Source organism: Phyllobates terribilis, unplaced genomic scaffold (assembly GCF_046119375.1).
Source record: "Phyllobates terribilis strain yellow unplaced genomic scaffold, ASM4611937v1 Scaffold_2__4_contigs__length_985480577, whole genome shotgun sequence".
Taxonomy (NCBI): domain Eukaryota; kingdom Metazoa; phylum Chordata; class Amphibia; order Anura; family Dendrobatidae; genus Phyllobates; species Phyllobates terribilis.
This window is the reverse complement of record NW_027362762.1, coordinates 741,640,062-741,655,474: the sequence shown is the minus strand read 5'-3', so window position 1 is coordinate 741,655,474 and position 15,413 is coordinate 741,640,062. Positions and strand designations below refer to the sequence as shown.

General features: G+C 43.4%; 1 protein-coding gene across 1 annotated transcript in view; it reads right to left on the bottom strand.

Moving 5' to 3' along the window:
- Positions 1–6,704: 6,704 nt before the first annotated feature.
- The window catches only part of SLC35A5 (solute carrier family 35 member A5), a 44,033-nt gene continuing 35,324 nt past the window's right edge, over positions 6,705–15,413 (bottom strand). The window contains exons 7-8 of the mRNA XM_073667234.1: positions 9,412–10,159; positions 6,705–7,122 (exon numbers count right to left, since the gene is read on the bottom strand). Of these exons, the coding sequence (XP_073523335.1) occupies positions 7,054–7,122; positions 9,412–10,159 (817 nt within the window). The 3' untranslated portion in view covers positions 6,705–7,053. The remainder of the gene's footprint in view (positions 7,123–9,411; positions 10,160–15,413) is intronic.

The window sequence follows — 15,413 nt, the reverse complement described above, 5'->3', positions numbered from 1 at the left end:
GGGAAAGAGCATATCTACATGGAATGGGAGGGAAAGAGCATATCTACATGGAATGGGAGGGAAAGAGCATATCTACATGGAATGGGAGGGAAAGAGCATATCTACATGGAATGGGGGGCAGCATATCTACATGGAATGGGAGGGAAAGAGCATATCTACATGGAATGGGGGGCAGCATATCTACATGGAATGGGGGGCAGCATATCTACATGGAATGGGGGGCAGCATATCTACATGGAATGGGGGGGAAACAGCATATATACATGGAATGGGGGGGAAACAGCATATATACATGGAATGGGGGGGAAACAGCATATATACATGGAATGGGGGGGAAACAGCATATATACATGGAATGGGGGGGAAACAGCATATATACATGGATTGGGGGAGGGCAGCCATATATACATGGATTGGGGGAGGGCAGCCATATATACATGGATTGGGGGGAGGGCAGGCATATATACATGGATTGGGGGAGGGTGGCATGTATACATGGAAGGGGGCATATAACAAGATGGGGGTGAGCACATTCTTTATTTCTGTAGTCTCATACCCCTGATCCTTCCTGTGGCTGCTCTACGCTAGCCTTGTCTGCTCTCTGTATGAATTGTTTTTTCTAAACTAAAACCTCAGTATTCAGGTTCATTTGCCGTGTTGGCACTTGGCGATAAATAAGTGGGTTTTGGATTGCAGTTTGGGCACTTGGATGGTAAAAGGTTCGCCATCACTGGTCTAGACTTTTAGCGGAGATGAATCTGTGCTACAGTAAATTTATCACTTAAACATGAGCCATGTATGACGGAGTCTGAGTTGTGGAGTCGGTGTCATGGAAATTGAGGAGTCGGTGGTTTGGCTTACCGACTCCACAGCCCTGTTGGTGATACAGATGAGCACTCACACAATTAAGAGTCTCTATGTTTTCTTAGAGGCTTTTTGTGTGGTCTGACTTGCTACCTTGACAAAACATATTATGATGACTGATCTGCTGTGTAGTAAAGAGGTCTTTCACACTTAAAGAGGTTGACAACTACTTTTACATTGATGACCTATCCTAAGGATAGGTCATCAATGTCTGATTAGCCAGGGTCCAACACCCGGCACCCTCGCTGATCAGCTGCTATCTGTGGCCGCTGGCAGGACGTACTCACTTGCCGAGCTGCTCAGTCTACTTGTAGTGGCCGAGGCTTGGCTATACACATCCACCTCCTATTCAAATCAATATGAGGCGGATGTATAGTACCCTGCAGCGGCCACTACAAGAAGACGAAGCAGCTCAGCAAATGAGTACTTCCTGCCGGTGGCCACCACCACCGACTGATCAGCAGGGGTGCCGGACCCCGGCCGATCAGACATTGATGACCTATCCTAAGGATAGATCATCAATGGAAAAGTAGTGGACAACCACTTTAACTGTATGAATTTCATTCAGATAGCTATGTAGTATGTTTTGTGCTTGATCAGTTGTGACGTGCTTTTTTCCAAAGTCCACCTAAGTAAATACTCATGAAAAAATGCCAGGGTGTCAATAAAACACATCAAAGTGTGAAAAAACGACAATTCTTGCGCCCCATGCTGCTTTTAGTTCATTTCATGTTTTCTCATTGGCTTACAGCCAGGATTTTGCCACAAAAAAAGCCAGAAAAGCAGAACATTTTACTAATGTACAAGAAAAACTTTTACAAGCAGCACTGAATTGGCGAATGTTATTTTTCTGTTTGCAATTATCAGGGAGCAACTTCTGAGCTGGATTCATAAATGCTCAATAAATATCAAACAAAAAAACATACAGAAAAGATTATTCAGCTATTCTGATAGATTTCAGTACTCTAGCCAGTAGAAGTCAGTACTCTAGCCACATCAGGTCTATTCAATAATGTATGGAATTTGCACTGTTCTAAAAGAAGATTTAGATAAGGGTTTGCGGAAAATGATTAAGTATATCTTGCAATAAACATTTCAAAATCTCGGCTCATGGGCTTAGGCGTTATAGTCTTACATATTAAGTGTGTGGTCCTAATCATTGATTGACAGGGCAAGCTATCAATCACAGAACAGCACCACCCACTTGACTCAATCATAAAATGAGCAGGGATTTCAATGAATAAAATACTGGACCCCTTCCACCAATTTTAATATCAGTTTGCTCAGCTGCTCATAGATCCCACAGCATTTACAAGCAGATATGTTCCCAGAGTAACTAAACTTTGCAAAGTTTCATAACTTTTTATAATTTTGTAAATAACTGTCAGGTAAGGCACGATTGGGCTCTATTTCTTATGAGAACTGGTAGAAAAAGTTAAAGCAAAACTGGGACTCTAGAAATAAAGCTAACTGCAAAATATCAGACTTGGATAATAAGTGAGACAAAAAAATTGTCCAAGTACAATTCATATGCAATCGGTTTTTTTTTTACAGCAGCAGTTTATTTACAAGTCCATATTACAGAATTTCAATGTCTCTGTAAAAAATGGATGCTGGACTGTGATTGCGTATTGCAGCCAATTTTTTTGTGCACCTATAGACTTGAATAGGCAAGTCTCATCTGATTTACAGAACAAGCTAGTGTATGATGCCATTTGTTTCACACACAGATTCTGTCCTTGAAAGGGGAAAGAAAAAAAAAATTGGTCATATACAATGGCCTATTGAGTAACCATGGTCCTAGCGCTGTCCACGTGTGGTCCTTTTTTATTTTTACGGACAGCTCTTGGACTGAAAATATGGTCGTGTGAGCGAGCCCCAATTGTGGGGAAGACACTGAGTTTTGGGTATACATATATACTTCTGTTAAATGTTTTAACTTTTTTTGTGTGATGTGAATATAGTAAAAGAAAAAAAAAAAAAAAAGCTATTTTTGGCTCAGTTTTTTCTTGTTTATAGCTTAATTGTTCACATTTGATATAACATGTGGAATGAATTCTCCAGGATATTATGGTCGTGTGGACATGGGGAACATTTTTTTTTTTTTAATTTATTGTTTCATTTTTCCACTAACTGTGGTATCCATTATAGCCAGAGTTACAGAGGAAAATAGCCCACTACTGTGCCCCATGTCATGGATAGAGCTTATCTGAGTCGGCTAGAGCAACCGTATGATCCCCAGCTCTTACAAAAGTAGTGCCGATGCTTTGGTCCATGCCAAAGTGCTCAATGACTTAGGTAGAAGTTGTAGTAAAACACATCCTGTAGTAAAACAAGTGTTTATATGAATATGCCTCATTCACCAGAAAAAAACGGTCTCATTGTGCTGTACACGGGACCATCTTCTCTTGAAGCAGAGAGAAATGACTCGACCTGCAACACTGCCGGAACTCGTTTCCCGATGCAGAGGCCAGAAATACAGCTCCTTGCTGGACCTCCACGACCCTCCAGGAGTAACTACCCCCATGTAAGAAGAATTCCCCTGGCAGCATCAGGAACTGTATGTCTGTCTCCAAAGATATGAAACCACTGAAGAATATATTGAGGCTTTGCCTTTTCAATCTGTACGTTTCCGGTCATTGGGGCGCGGATCCTCTCCCTTTATGGTGCTGTTGTGGGAGTGGAAAAATTACATTTTCTCCTGCAATGTCAACCCGAGTCTGCTGCATCTACATTCCTGAATCCCTGGCAGATACAGTAATGCATCACCTAATAGCTATTCCACTATAATCAGAAACAATGGCAAATCGTATTACTGCCCCGGCAGCATGCCAAGTAAGCACCCTTTGTAGAGTGATACTGGTGCTAAAGCCACTTTCAATTCTATGCAAACTGAATTCCTCATTGAGAACTATGTAACCGGCGAAATAGAAAAAAGAAGCGGTAATAAACAGTTTCTGTCTTCTACCCAGGTCCTTCGGCTGTGTCTGGAGCAGGTACAACCAGGGACCATACCGGAGTCTGCTAGATTACAGGAACTTTAACCCTGAACCGTAAAATTACAATAGCATAAGATTAAAACCCAGGCTCAAGCACTTAAGAGTTGGGGTGTGTCCCTAAGCACTGACCCTAACAAATCAGTGCTGACAGTGTCAGAATACATAGACACATCTACCCCTTTAACAAAGAAAATGGTAACACCCAGTTGCCAACCTATTGCAAAATGGGAGTACATACAGTACAGAACTACTAAGCCTGATGCTGTCCTCAGAACCAACTAAGTTTTCCATGCGGTCCAGGCTCCATCAACCTCCTCGCATCACCTAAAGTCCAAAAACAGAGATACACCCGACTTCGGATGAAGTTGTATAAAATATCCTGGCCTGCATTGCGTGTGAACATGCAAAAAAGAATACATTTTCTCTTGAAACATCGACCTGAGCCTGGTAAACCTGTGTTCTTGGATCCCTGGCAGTTGATGCAGTACTGTATCTAACAGCTCTTTCCAGCAGAAACAATGGAAAATTGTAGTACTTCACTGGCAGCATTGGAAGTAGCCTGGAGCAATGCGGGTGCCACTTTTCATTCATCATAAACTTTATTCCTCTTGCCTATTCAAAAGGCCCATATGCATTTCCTTCAATCTAGACATAAAGAAGAAAAACCCAATATTTTAGATTACAACCAATTACCATTTGCAATCAACGCCTTGGAATTCGACATTACGACTTCGATTCATCATTTTTAAGTCACTTTCCTTTTTGTCTTGTGGTATTAGTTGCCATTTTTGGCGCCAAATTCTTCAAAATAGTGCACACTATTTTTTTCTGTCTTAAACGGTCTTTTTTTGGATCCAAAATGTCACACTTTTCATTAAATGGCACAAAAATTGCACCAAAATCCTGGCATACTCAAAAATACACTACGGGTAACTGGAGTGGAACTATGCCAAATTTTATAATTTAAAAAGTTGCAATTAATGAATCGGGCAATAAATAGAAAGGTGCATATATAATAATGAATCAGTTGCAAAGGCACAAAACATACAAAAAGTAGACAGAAAACTACACAAAGGCAATGAGAATTAGGGTCAATATTGGTGAATGAGGCCTGTACTGGGTAGTTATATACATTATGACATAGTACTGGTGAGTTGGCAGGACAGAACAATACCACCTTTGGTTAACCACTACACTGAAGCAATCAAGGATGGAGAAGCAGAAACAGAAAGCAATAAGGAGAAGATGAAAGAATGCATATAAAGTGCACATAGACGCACTCACAGAGCGCACATTACATTGACACATGTATAAAGATACAGTTCATTGCCTTAGTGATCTAAAATTATATTGGGAAAAACATTACTTCTTTTTTTTACCTTGTGCACCAACATTATTCTAATTGTACGCTTTCATCTATTGAGATGTAATGTCAGGAATAAATGCAAAAATTTCCTGCAAGGTAGATAGCCTACCTGGAAAAGACTAAGGCACTCATGTAAAAATATCTTTTAGAACCAGTATTAGTCTAGTCAAAAAGTACACCCTTTAATGGGCATCCAGGGGATAAGATAAATGCCTGATAGGCGAGAGTCCCAAAGGAGGCAACTACATCGATGAAGGGAACACCAGCCTGTGAAGTTGGCAGTTGCTACGCCCGCTCTCTTTATTTTTATAGAAGTTAAAGGGATTGTCCACTTTATTTTTACAGATGTGTTGGGGAAAAGATTTTGTGGCACTTTTTAATACACAAGTATTACAGGTTCTTTTCCTACAATGGTAGCACAGCCTTCCTCAAAGACTGCACAACTCTATTTCCAAAAGAGAAGCATGTGACCAGATCTTTCCATCAGTCTCCTCCAATCAGAAAAAAAGCTTTCTTATGCAAAGGGTTTTTTTTTTATTGGATGAGGCTGAAAGTCAAGTCTGATCACATGCCCCCCATCAGCAGTAATTTTGAAAAAAGGAGAGTTATTAAAGGGAACCTGTCATGTAAAAAAACATTATTAACCTGCAGATATGGGGCTAATCTGTAGGTTAATAGAGTTCATAGTTGGCAGGCACAAGTACTGAGAGGCCCGCTGCCAGGAGGAAATAAGTTTTATTACTCCCGGCAGGTTCGAGCTTTCAGTCATAGGGGTGCAGTTGGTGCTGCTTCAGTCACCGCTCTGTATACAGTGAGCGGCGCCTGAAACAACGCCCTCGGCACTGACTGACAGTCCGCTCTAATGCTCAGCCGGCTATCAGTCAGTGCCAAACGCATGGTTACAGCAGCTACTCACTATATACAGAGCTGTGACCGAAGCCGCGCCAGCCACACTCATATGACTGAAACCCCGGGCCTGCAGGGAAGAATAAAATTAATTTCCTCCCGGCAGTGGGGCTCTCAATGCAGGCGCCTGGCAGCTTTAAGCTTCAGGACGCTATTAACCTGCAGATTAACAGCATTTTTTTTTACATGACAGGTTCCCTTTAAGTCTGTGAGGAATTGCAGAGGGAAAACCTGTAATACTCATTAGTAAAATTCACAAAATCAGGTTCATAACATACCTGTATTTGTTAAAACACTAACACACTTCTAGGAAAGAAACAAAATTTGCTCCGTCTCTGGACTTACGTTCTCCCAATAGGTGAAGGACCAAGAGATGGGACTTGAAGAATCGTAAGCCCCTTTAAGCTCATCTTCACACATACTGCATTGCAACCACAGACTCAGGCTCAAGATTACAAGTGCCAAAGCACGTTCAGCCTTGTACAGTGACACTAAGTAGCGCTAAACGGTATCAGGGACTGGATCAGAAGACGCCCCCTAATATATAGGACTCGGGGGGGGGGGGGGGGGGGGGGGGATAGACAAGGAGGTGAACATCTCTTTAGGAGGCTTCAGGTCCAAGACACGTCAATACACCAAAGATTATATGTGACAAGATACCCTGCTAAAAATATTTTTACATTATTCTTCACATTTTCCTTACTTATTCCACTCTTTTTATAGAATACCCGTCCCTAATAAATATTTCTCATCCTGTGCAAACCCCTGTATTTTCTCCATGAAAATAGTTTTTAGGGGAAAAAAAAAGTGTCCATTTTTGTAACCATTTCCCAAAATACAGTACGCCTTGATACATCTACAGTTCAGTAAATTTGTCCCACAATTTTTTTTTCTTTTAGGTCTGTGCTATTAAATGAGTTAAAAAATGTCTTCATCAGTCTCTGAGTCGTCACTTGTTCTGGTTAATTTTTCAAGCTCTTCACCATCCTACAGGTAAAAAAGAAAAAAAAACACATTACAATGCAAAACATCCAAAAATTGTTTGTTTATGTAGCTGGACATGAACATGATATTTATTTGCTGACCACCCAATGTTTTAAAACGTCGAGCTAGTCCACATATGACTCTGCAAGGACGATTTAAAACATTGTTACAGAGAAAGCAGCTGCACAGAGCCAGCTATCAAACAGTCAGCGTCCCCATAGAGAAGGCAGAGATGGTCCATTTCCATCTCTGCCTTCCATCTTGATCCCTGTACCCAGCGCTTCCTCCTCATGTGATGGCTGGGTATTGGGAGGAAGCAGTAGATTTGCAGTATAGTAAGGTGGCTGAATTTGTCCTGTAAACCAAGTCTAAAAGCCAATCCAAATTACAGTGAAAATCAGCAATAATTAAAAAGTATTATTTAATTATTGAGATACCCCCAAAGGGTCTGTAATGAGTTTGTGTGGGGCACAATGTGCAATCTCAATTTTTTTAATAAATTAATGAAGAAAAAGGAAAAAATCAAGAAATAAATAAAAAGGAAAAAAGCAGCCTCTAGTCCAAACTGCTGCTTCTAGCCAAGCCCTTGATGAAAAAACACAAAAAAAAAGAAAACTATGTCTGTCACATAGAAATAATGGTTGCAGACATGGAAATACAATTTAAAATATATTTTAGTGGCATTTTTTGTGGATTCATTTTCCACAGATATCTGCAAAAATACTAAAAACTCCAAATATAAAAATTACATAAAAATTATTTGAATACACATAGAAGAAAAAATTCTTAACTACAAAAAAATCCCAATCTTTAATTGGTTAAATTAGCTTTTGAGAGCCATCAAGGATATGATAAGGACCAAAACACAACCAGACTGCTCTAGTAGAAAAAGGTCTTAACTACACATCCAGGCTGCTGTTATAGGGGGTGATCCAGACTACATGACCAGACTGCTGTTATAGGGGGTGATCCAGACTACACAGCCAGACTGCTGTTATAGGGGGTGATCCAGATTACACAGCCAGACTGCTGTTATAGGGGGTGATCCAGACTACACAGCCAGACTGCTGTTATAGGGGGTGATCCAGACTACACGGCCAGACTGCTGTTATAGGGGGTGATCCAGATTACACAGCCAGACTGCTGTTATAGGGGGTGATCCAGACTACACGACCAGACTGCTGTTATAGGGGGTGATCCAGACTACACGACCAGACTGCTGTTATAGGGGGTGATCCAGACTACACGGCCAGACTGCTGTTATAGGGGGTGATCCAGACTACACGGCCAGACTGCTGTTATAGGGGGTGATCCAGACTACACGACCAGACTGCTGTTATAGGGGGTGATCCAGACTACACGACCAGACTGCTGTTATAGGGGGTGATCCAGACTACACGGCCAGACTGCTGTTATAGGGGGTGATCCAGACTACACGGCCAGACTGCTGTTATAGGGGGTGATCCAGACTACACAGCCAGACTGCTGTTATAGAGGGTGATCCAGATTACACGGCCAGACTGCTGTTATAGGGGGTGATCCAGACTACACGGCCAGACTGCTGTTATAGGGGGTGATCCAGACTACACGGCCAGACTGCTGTTATAGGGGGTGATCCAGACTACACGGCCAGACTGCTGTTATAGGGGGTGATCCAGACTACACGGCCAGACTGCTGTTATAGGGGGTGATCCAGACTGCTGTTATAGGGGGTGATCCAGAGTACACAGCCTGCTGTTATAGGGGGTGATCCAGACTATACAGCCAGACTGCTGTTATAGGGGGTGATCCAGACTGCTGTTATAGGGAGTGATCCAGACTACACAGCCAGACTGCTGTTATAGGGGTGATCCAAACTATACAGCCAGACGACTGCTGTTATAGGGGGTGATCCAGACTATACAGCCAGACTGCTGTTATAGGGGGTGATCCAGACTGCTGTTATAGGGAGTGATCCAGACTACACAGCCAGACTGCTGTTATAGGGGTGATCCAGACTACACGGCCAGACTGCTGTTATAGGGGGTGATCCAGACTACACAGCTAGACTGCTGTTATACTGGGCTGACTGTGTCAAAACAAGCTCAGCACTTTTAGCCCTGTAGTTTCTGTGACCAGGGGGGATCTGTGGGGATTTTAGTGCATAAGAGGTGCTACTTCACATTAAAAAAATATCCTAAACATTAAGTAACCTGCGATAAATATTTCAGCGCAGGATTGTATGGATATTCATATTTTGTCATGTTAAAAAATTTACTAAACAAAAAAGGTAAAAAAAAAAAAATTACTTACACCACAAGAGTGTTCCCAAACATCTCCATTTACTATTTTTAACTTTTCCCGCTGTGGAGGGCCTTTGGATTCTATTATTCGGCTTGCATTGTAAATATATATGGAGAGAAGAACCACAGGTGCTTGGAGAAAGAATTCCTGAGAGGGCTTAAAGTTGAATACAAAAAATGACACAATTGTAATTATAACGGTTGTCACTTGTGCTGTGAGTACGTGAAACATATTGTCTCTGAATTTTAGTATAAAAGCCACTGACAACCCAACAAATGCAGTTGCAAAAATGAGAGCAATTGAAAATCCATTATGGCCATAAAAAAAGCCACAGGACTTTATTTTGTCGAAGTGCTCACTGTGAAGAGACAACGTGAGTCCATTGAACAAAACACCAAATGCGTAAAGTTTGCTGTTTTGAATAAAAATGCTCTCAGAAATCTGGTCCCCTTCTTTCAGGATTTTCTCATTGTAAATGTTTGCCAGAGCTGATATAATACACTGCAGTAAAATCAGAAAGTGGCCAAATCCAAGAGGGATAGATTTCAATGTACTCTGTATTGCTGGATTGCTGCTTTCATGGCTCTCGGCATCAGACTTTGCCACAAAAATGCAGCTGTTGGATGGTTTGGAGTGGAAAATGTGATGAACTTCGTGGACTGAGACTTCTTTGTGAGTTCCATTCTGAGATGTGAGGCCCAATATGGATAGGAAAAGTATTAGGAGCGATGCCCACTGAACGTAAGAAAGGTGTCGTCTGGATGAGGAAAAAAAAAGACAAAAAAATAGGAGTTAGTCCAACCGGTAATTGTATTGCCAGGAGTCCATCATGAGAGCACAACAGGAGGTAGTCCTACTCATCCTCTAGGGACATGAAACACACGAGAGGTTAAAATCCCCCACCACCACCGCAGCCCCTCCACCTCACCCTCAGTGTTTTTCCAATCACCACACCAGGATGGATGCAACTCTATTTTATTGAATTCTCACAAACAAATATTTAACTTCACATACTATTAGGAATTCAGGGGAGGGTATGTAATGGTGCGGTCATGATGGACTGCTGGAAATAAAATTACCGGTAAGACTAATTCCTATTTTCCCATGACGTCCCTCATGACAGCACAACAGGACAAAATACCAAATAAATGGCATTTCAGGGTGGGACTACTGCCTGAAGGACCTTCCTTCCATAGGCAAGCAGTTGCCCTGAAATTACATCCAGTTTGTAGTGCCTACAGAAGGTGGTTAGGTTAAACCAAGTTGCGGCTTTGCAGATCTGGTTTACAGAAGCTCCCGCTCTCTCAGCCCAGGATACAGAAATGGCACTTGTGGAGCGAGTCTTGATATTAAAGGGGTTCTCCAGTACTTTATATTAACCCCCCCCCCCAATGTATCCCCCAGGGGCTCCTAAGGATTTTTGTAATTAGCTTACGTTGCAGATAATGCCTGTGAGTGGTGCCATCACTGGCCGCTCACAGGCATCACGTGACCCCCGGTTGCAGCCGGCTCTGACATCCGCTGACGTCACGACAGCCGGGGGTCTCTGTCTTCCTGGTTCCACGGTGGATGCCAGGCTGTGGGCAGGGTTGCCCCCCCCCCCCGCTTCACACCCAGCATCCACCGTGCGCTCTGCCTCTCCCCATTCATTGGGAAGAGTGGTGGATGCTGGGTGTGACGCGGGGGGTAAACCCGCCCACAACCCAGCAGCCACCGCGGGAACTTCAGCGCTGAGTCACGCCTCACTTGTCGTGACATCAGCGAGGGGTCACGTGATGCCTATGAGCGGCCAAGGATAACGCCGCTCTCAGGCAGAAACAGCAACGTAAAGGAATTCACAAAAATCCTTAGGGGCCCCGGGGAGATACATTGGAGGGGTAATATAAAGTACTGGACAACTTCTTTAAGAGGGAATTCTTTTCCTTCAGATTTCTACGCCTGAGATATGGTCGAAGTGATCCATCTGGCTAGAGTCACTTTTGAGGCTTTTTTGCCTTTGTTCCTTCCTGAATGCTGTACAAACAGATCTGCATCTTGCCTCCAGGGTTCCGTAGCTTCTACGCAACATATTACTGATCTTCTCACGTCCAGTGTATTTTTCCTTTTCATTCTTTGGGAGCTGACAAAAGGAGGGTAGAATGCTTCTGCCTAGTTTAAATTTGTATTGGATACTACTTTTGGAACAAAGGAGGGGTTGAGTTTGAATATTATTCGGTCATCTAGACCCTTACCGATAACGCCTGGATCTCTCCTACCTATTTTGCTAAGGTGACAGCTACTAAGAATGCAGTCTTCATGGAGAGTAATCGGATGTTAGACTCTTCCTGAGGTTCAAAGTTTGCATAAATGGATATTACTACATTCGAGCAGAACTTCTTCCATACCTTAGAGTAGATGTCAGAAGTAACTGGTTTTCTGCTTGCCTGCATGGTCGTTAGAACTTAGGATCTGCCTTTCAGGATCGAGGCTGTCAGGCATAGAAAGTATATATCCTGATGTATGAGGGGACCCTGAGACAGAAGGACACATCTCTCTGGAAGGGAAAATGGATCTTCCAGAGCCATGTGGTGTAATAACAGGAACCAACTTCTCTTGGGCCAGAAGGGCACCACAAATATCACGGTGGCTCGATCCGCTTGGATTTTCCTTAGGACACTTGGGTAAGTGGAAATGGAGGAAATGCTTATAGAAGATCTGTTTGAAAACTCTGAGACAAAGCATCTACACCTTCTGGGTTGTCTCTTGGATCTATAGAGCAGAATCTCATTAGCTTCGCATTCCTTTGGGTTGCAAATAGATCTATACGTGGAATACCCCCATCTCTGGGTTAGTTGATGAAACACCTCTCTACGTTTAGCTCTCATTCGGAGGACCAGACTTTTTCCCTGCTGAGAAAATCTGCCACTTTGTTTTCGGAGCCCTTCAAGTGAACCACTGAAATGGAAAGAACGGTCTTCTCTGCCCATTGATATATTTGTCCCGCTAGGGCCTGCAGGAGTTGACCTCGTGGACCTCCTTGACAATGTAGAAAGGAAACAATCTGGCACTGCACTGTTGGAGTGTTTCCTATACCGCTCTTAACTCTCTGTAATTGGACGATTTCTTTTGTTCTTCAGGGGACCATGTACCCTGAAGGTATTGACCCTCTACTTCCACTCCCCGGCCAGCCTATTTGGCTTGCGTCCGTGGTAACACGAATAAAGGGGGATAGGATCCATGGTCCTCCTTCCTGGAGCTTCATCGTGGATGTCCACCATGACAGGGAGGCATTTAGGCCTGCTGATATGTTCGTCTTCCTGTCCAGTCCGGACGGACACCTGTTCTAGGCTGACAGGATTGCCTCTTGCAGTTGTCTTGAGTGGGCCTGACTCCACTGTACGCTGGGGATGCAAAAAGTCATTAGTCCTAGAATTCTCATAGCGTACCTGACAGATACGGTTTTCTTTCTCTGGAAGGCCCAAATTCTGTTCCTGATTTCCTCCCTTTTTATGAGGGGTAGGGATGACATTCTGCAAAGTGAGTCGAAGAGGACTCCTAAAAATACTTTTGAGTGTCTGGTTGTAAGTCGGACTTTTCCCAGTTGATGCACAACACTAGATTTTCAAGAGTGTGGATAGTTGGGCAAGATGTTGACTGAGGTGGACAGTTCAATCTGCCACTAAAAGGAAAACGCCCAGGTATAGGACGACAATAACTCCCTTCTTCTTCAAGAAGGATGCCTGCTCCATCATTAACTTCGTGAATATACGAGGTGCTGAGGACAGGCCAAACAGTAGGCACCGGAACTGGAAGTGGTGGACTATTCCTTGATGTTCCAGTGCAAACCTCAGAAACTGTTGCTGGCTGGGATGGATGGGCACATGATAATATGGGTCTCTTAAGTCTATTGTGCACATTACCAAATTCCTTCCTATTATCGGAATGCTTGATTTCACTGACTCCATTTTGAATTTTTTGTATGTGACCCATTGATTTAGGGGTTTTAGATTTATAAATGGTACAGTATTGGCTCGAAGGCTTTTTTATGGAGAAAAGAGAGGAATAGTGACCCTGTCCTACCTCTGAGAGGGGTACTGGACTGACTGCCCCAGATTCGAGAAGGTCCCAGAATCGCTCCAGAACCTTTTTGAGGCGGAAAGGGATTGGGATTTGGTGAGGCGATACTTTTGTGGGGGGTGGGATGGGAAAAAAAATCTATTCTGTAACCTTCCCCTATGGTCCGCAGAATCCACTGGTTCTCTGTAATGGCCTGCGACCTTTCTAGGAAAAACTGAAGACTCCCCCCAACTTCCTTACGCTAACTCCACCTTCCCGTTTTACCCATTCCCTTGTAATCCTGTCTGTGGGATGGACAGGGTCTACGAAAGGAATGATACTTTTTCGGTTTTTCTTCCAGGAAACCTTTCTTGTCATCAGAGGCCCTCTCTAGAATCTCATCTAAGATGAGACTGAAGACATGTGTACCTGAGAAAGGGATGGAACAGAGTTTGTTTTAAAAATGGCTTTCCCTCGACCACGTTATTAGCCAGATGGCACATCTCGCCGAATTAGATAAAACATTGCTTCTTGCCGCACACCTCACAGATTCTGCTGAGGCATCCGCCATAAAAATAGCTACACAATTTAACATAGGGAGGGAATCTAGCATAACCACTCTGGGAGTGTCGGATTTTAACTGGGTTGTTAAATTGTCAATCCAAAAGGCACATGGACCTGGCTACCGAGGTGGAGGCTATGTTGGCTTTAATAATGGCAGCTGATGCCTCCCAACTTATTTTTAGTAACCCCTCCGCCTTCCTGTCCATGGCATCATGGAGGCAGGACGAATCCTCAAAGGGTATTGAGGTTTTCTTTGCCACCTTAGCGATGGGAACGTCAATTTTTGGGATCTCTTACCAAACCTTGACCTCCTGCGGATCAAAAGGGAGACGAGCCTTAAAATCTCTGGGAATAACCAGTCTCTTTTCTGTATCTTCACATTCCTCCAGAATTATCGCTTTTATATGTTCGTTAACTGGGAACACTATTCCTCTGGGTCCTCTACTGAGTGTGCCACCTGAGTATCCTTGATCTTCATGGTACCCCGCACTGCTCTCAATAAATCATCCATATTTTCAGATGAGAAGTACTTTTTTTCTTTCCTATGAGGGTATTTGGGGAACATGTTCTTCCTCTCCCTCAAGGTCCTGATCAGAATAATATGAATATGCCCCCTCCTCTGATGACTCTTCCATCTCCCATCTAGCTCTCTTATGACGGGAAGTACTCAGAGTTGTCTGGGGTGGCATAAGACTATAGACAGTGCTCTGGACTTCTTCTCTGATCATGGACCGCATATCTGCTAGAAACGACGATTGTTCGCCTTTAAGAATTTTTGCTATGCACATAATTGCTTTTTATGCGCTTCTGACAGTTTAACATTACACGCCGGATATCTACTTGGTTTCTTTCGTGAGGAGGAGCCAGATCCTAAGGGGGCTCCTCTATCCTATTTTTAAAAAGACAGGAGACCTTCACTTTAAAAAGGGCTCAAGCCTTTCCAGAAAGGATCAGAGTTTAGCTGTGTAATGGGATCACTTACACTGCTCAGGGACTCTTTGGCTGGTGCCTCTGTGCGAGAAGGATTAGTATCCATTGCCAGACTGTGCACACCTGAAGGCACCCTTTTATAGGGTCTTGCCTTGCCTAAGTGCTTTAGAGACATCCCCCATCCGAATCTCCTGCGTTCTACGTTGGAACGCTTGCTGCGCCGTCCAAATTGGAGGTTCCCCTCGAAACCAGAAATACTTTCACGCTGAAACGTACACAATGCGCATCACCGTAAGTTCATACGACAGATGCTGCATGGAGCACAGAGCCCTCCGCAGAGGGAAGTGGCAGAGTCAGGAGCCACATCCACCTTTACTAACCTGGCTGAGGAACTCCTACCCAGCGAGGTATCAGCCTGAAGCTTCTTCACAGAGAGAAGGGAAGAGATTGATCCCCTCCAATCCCCCTGAGCTCCAAAGTAA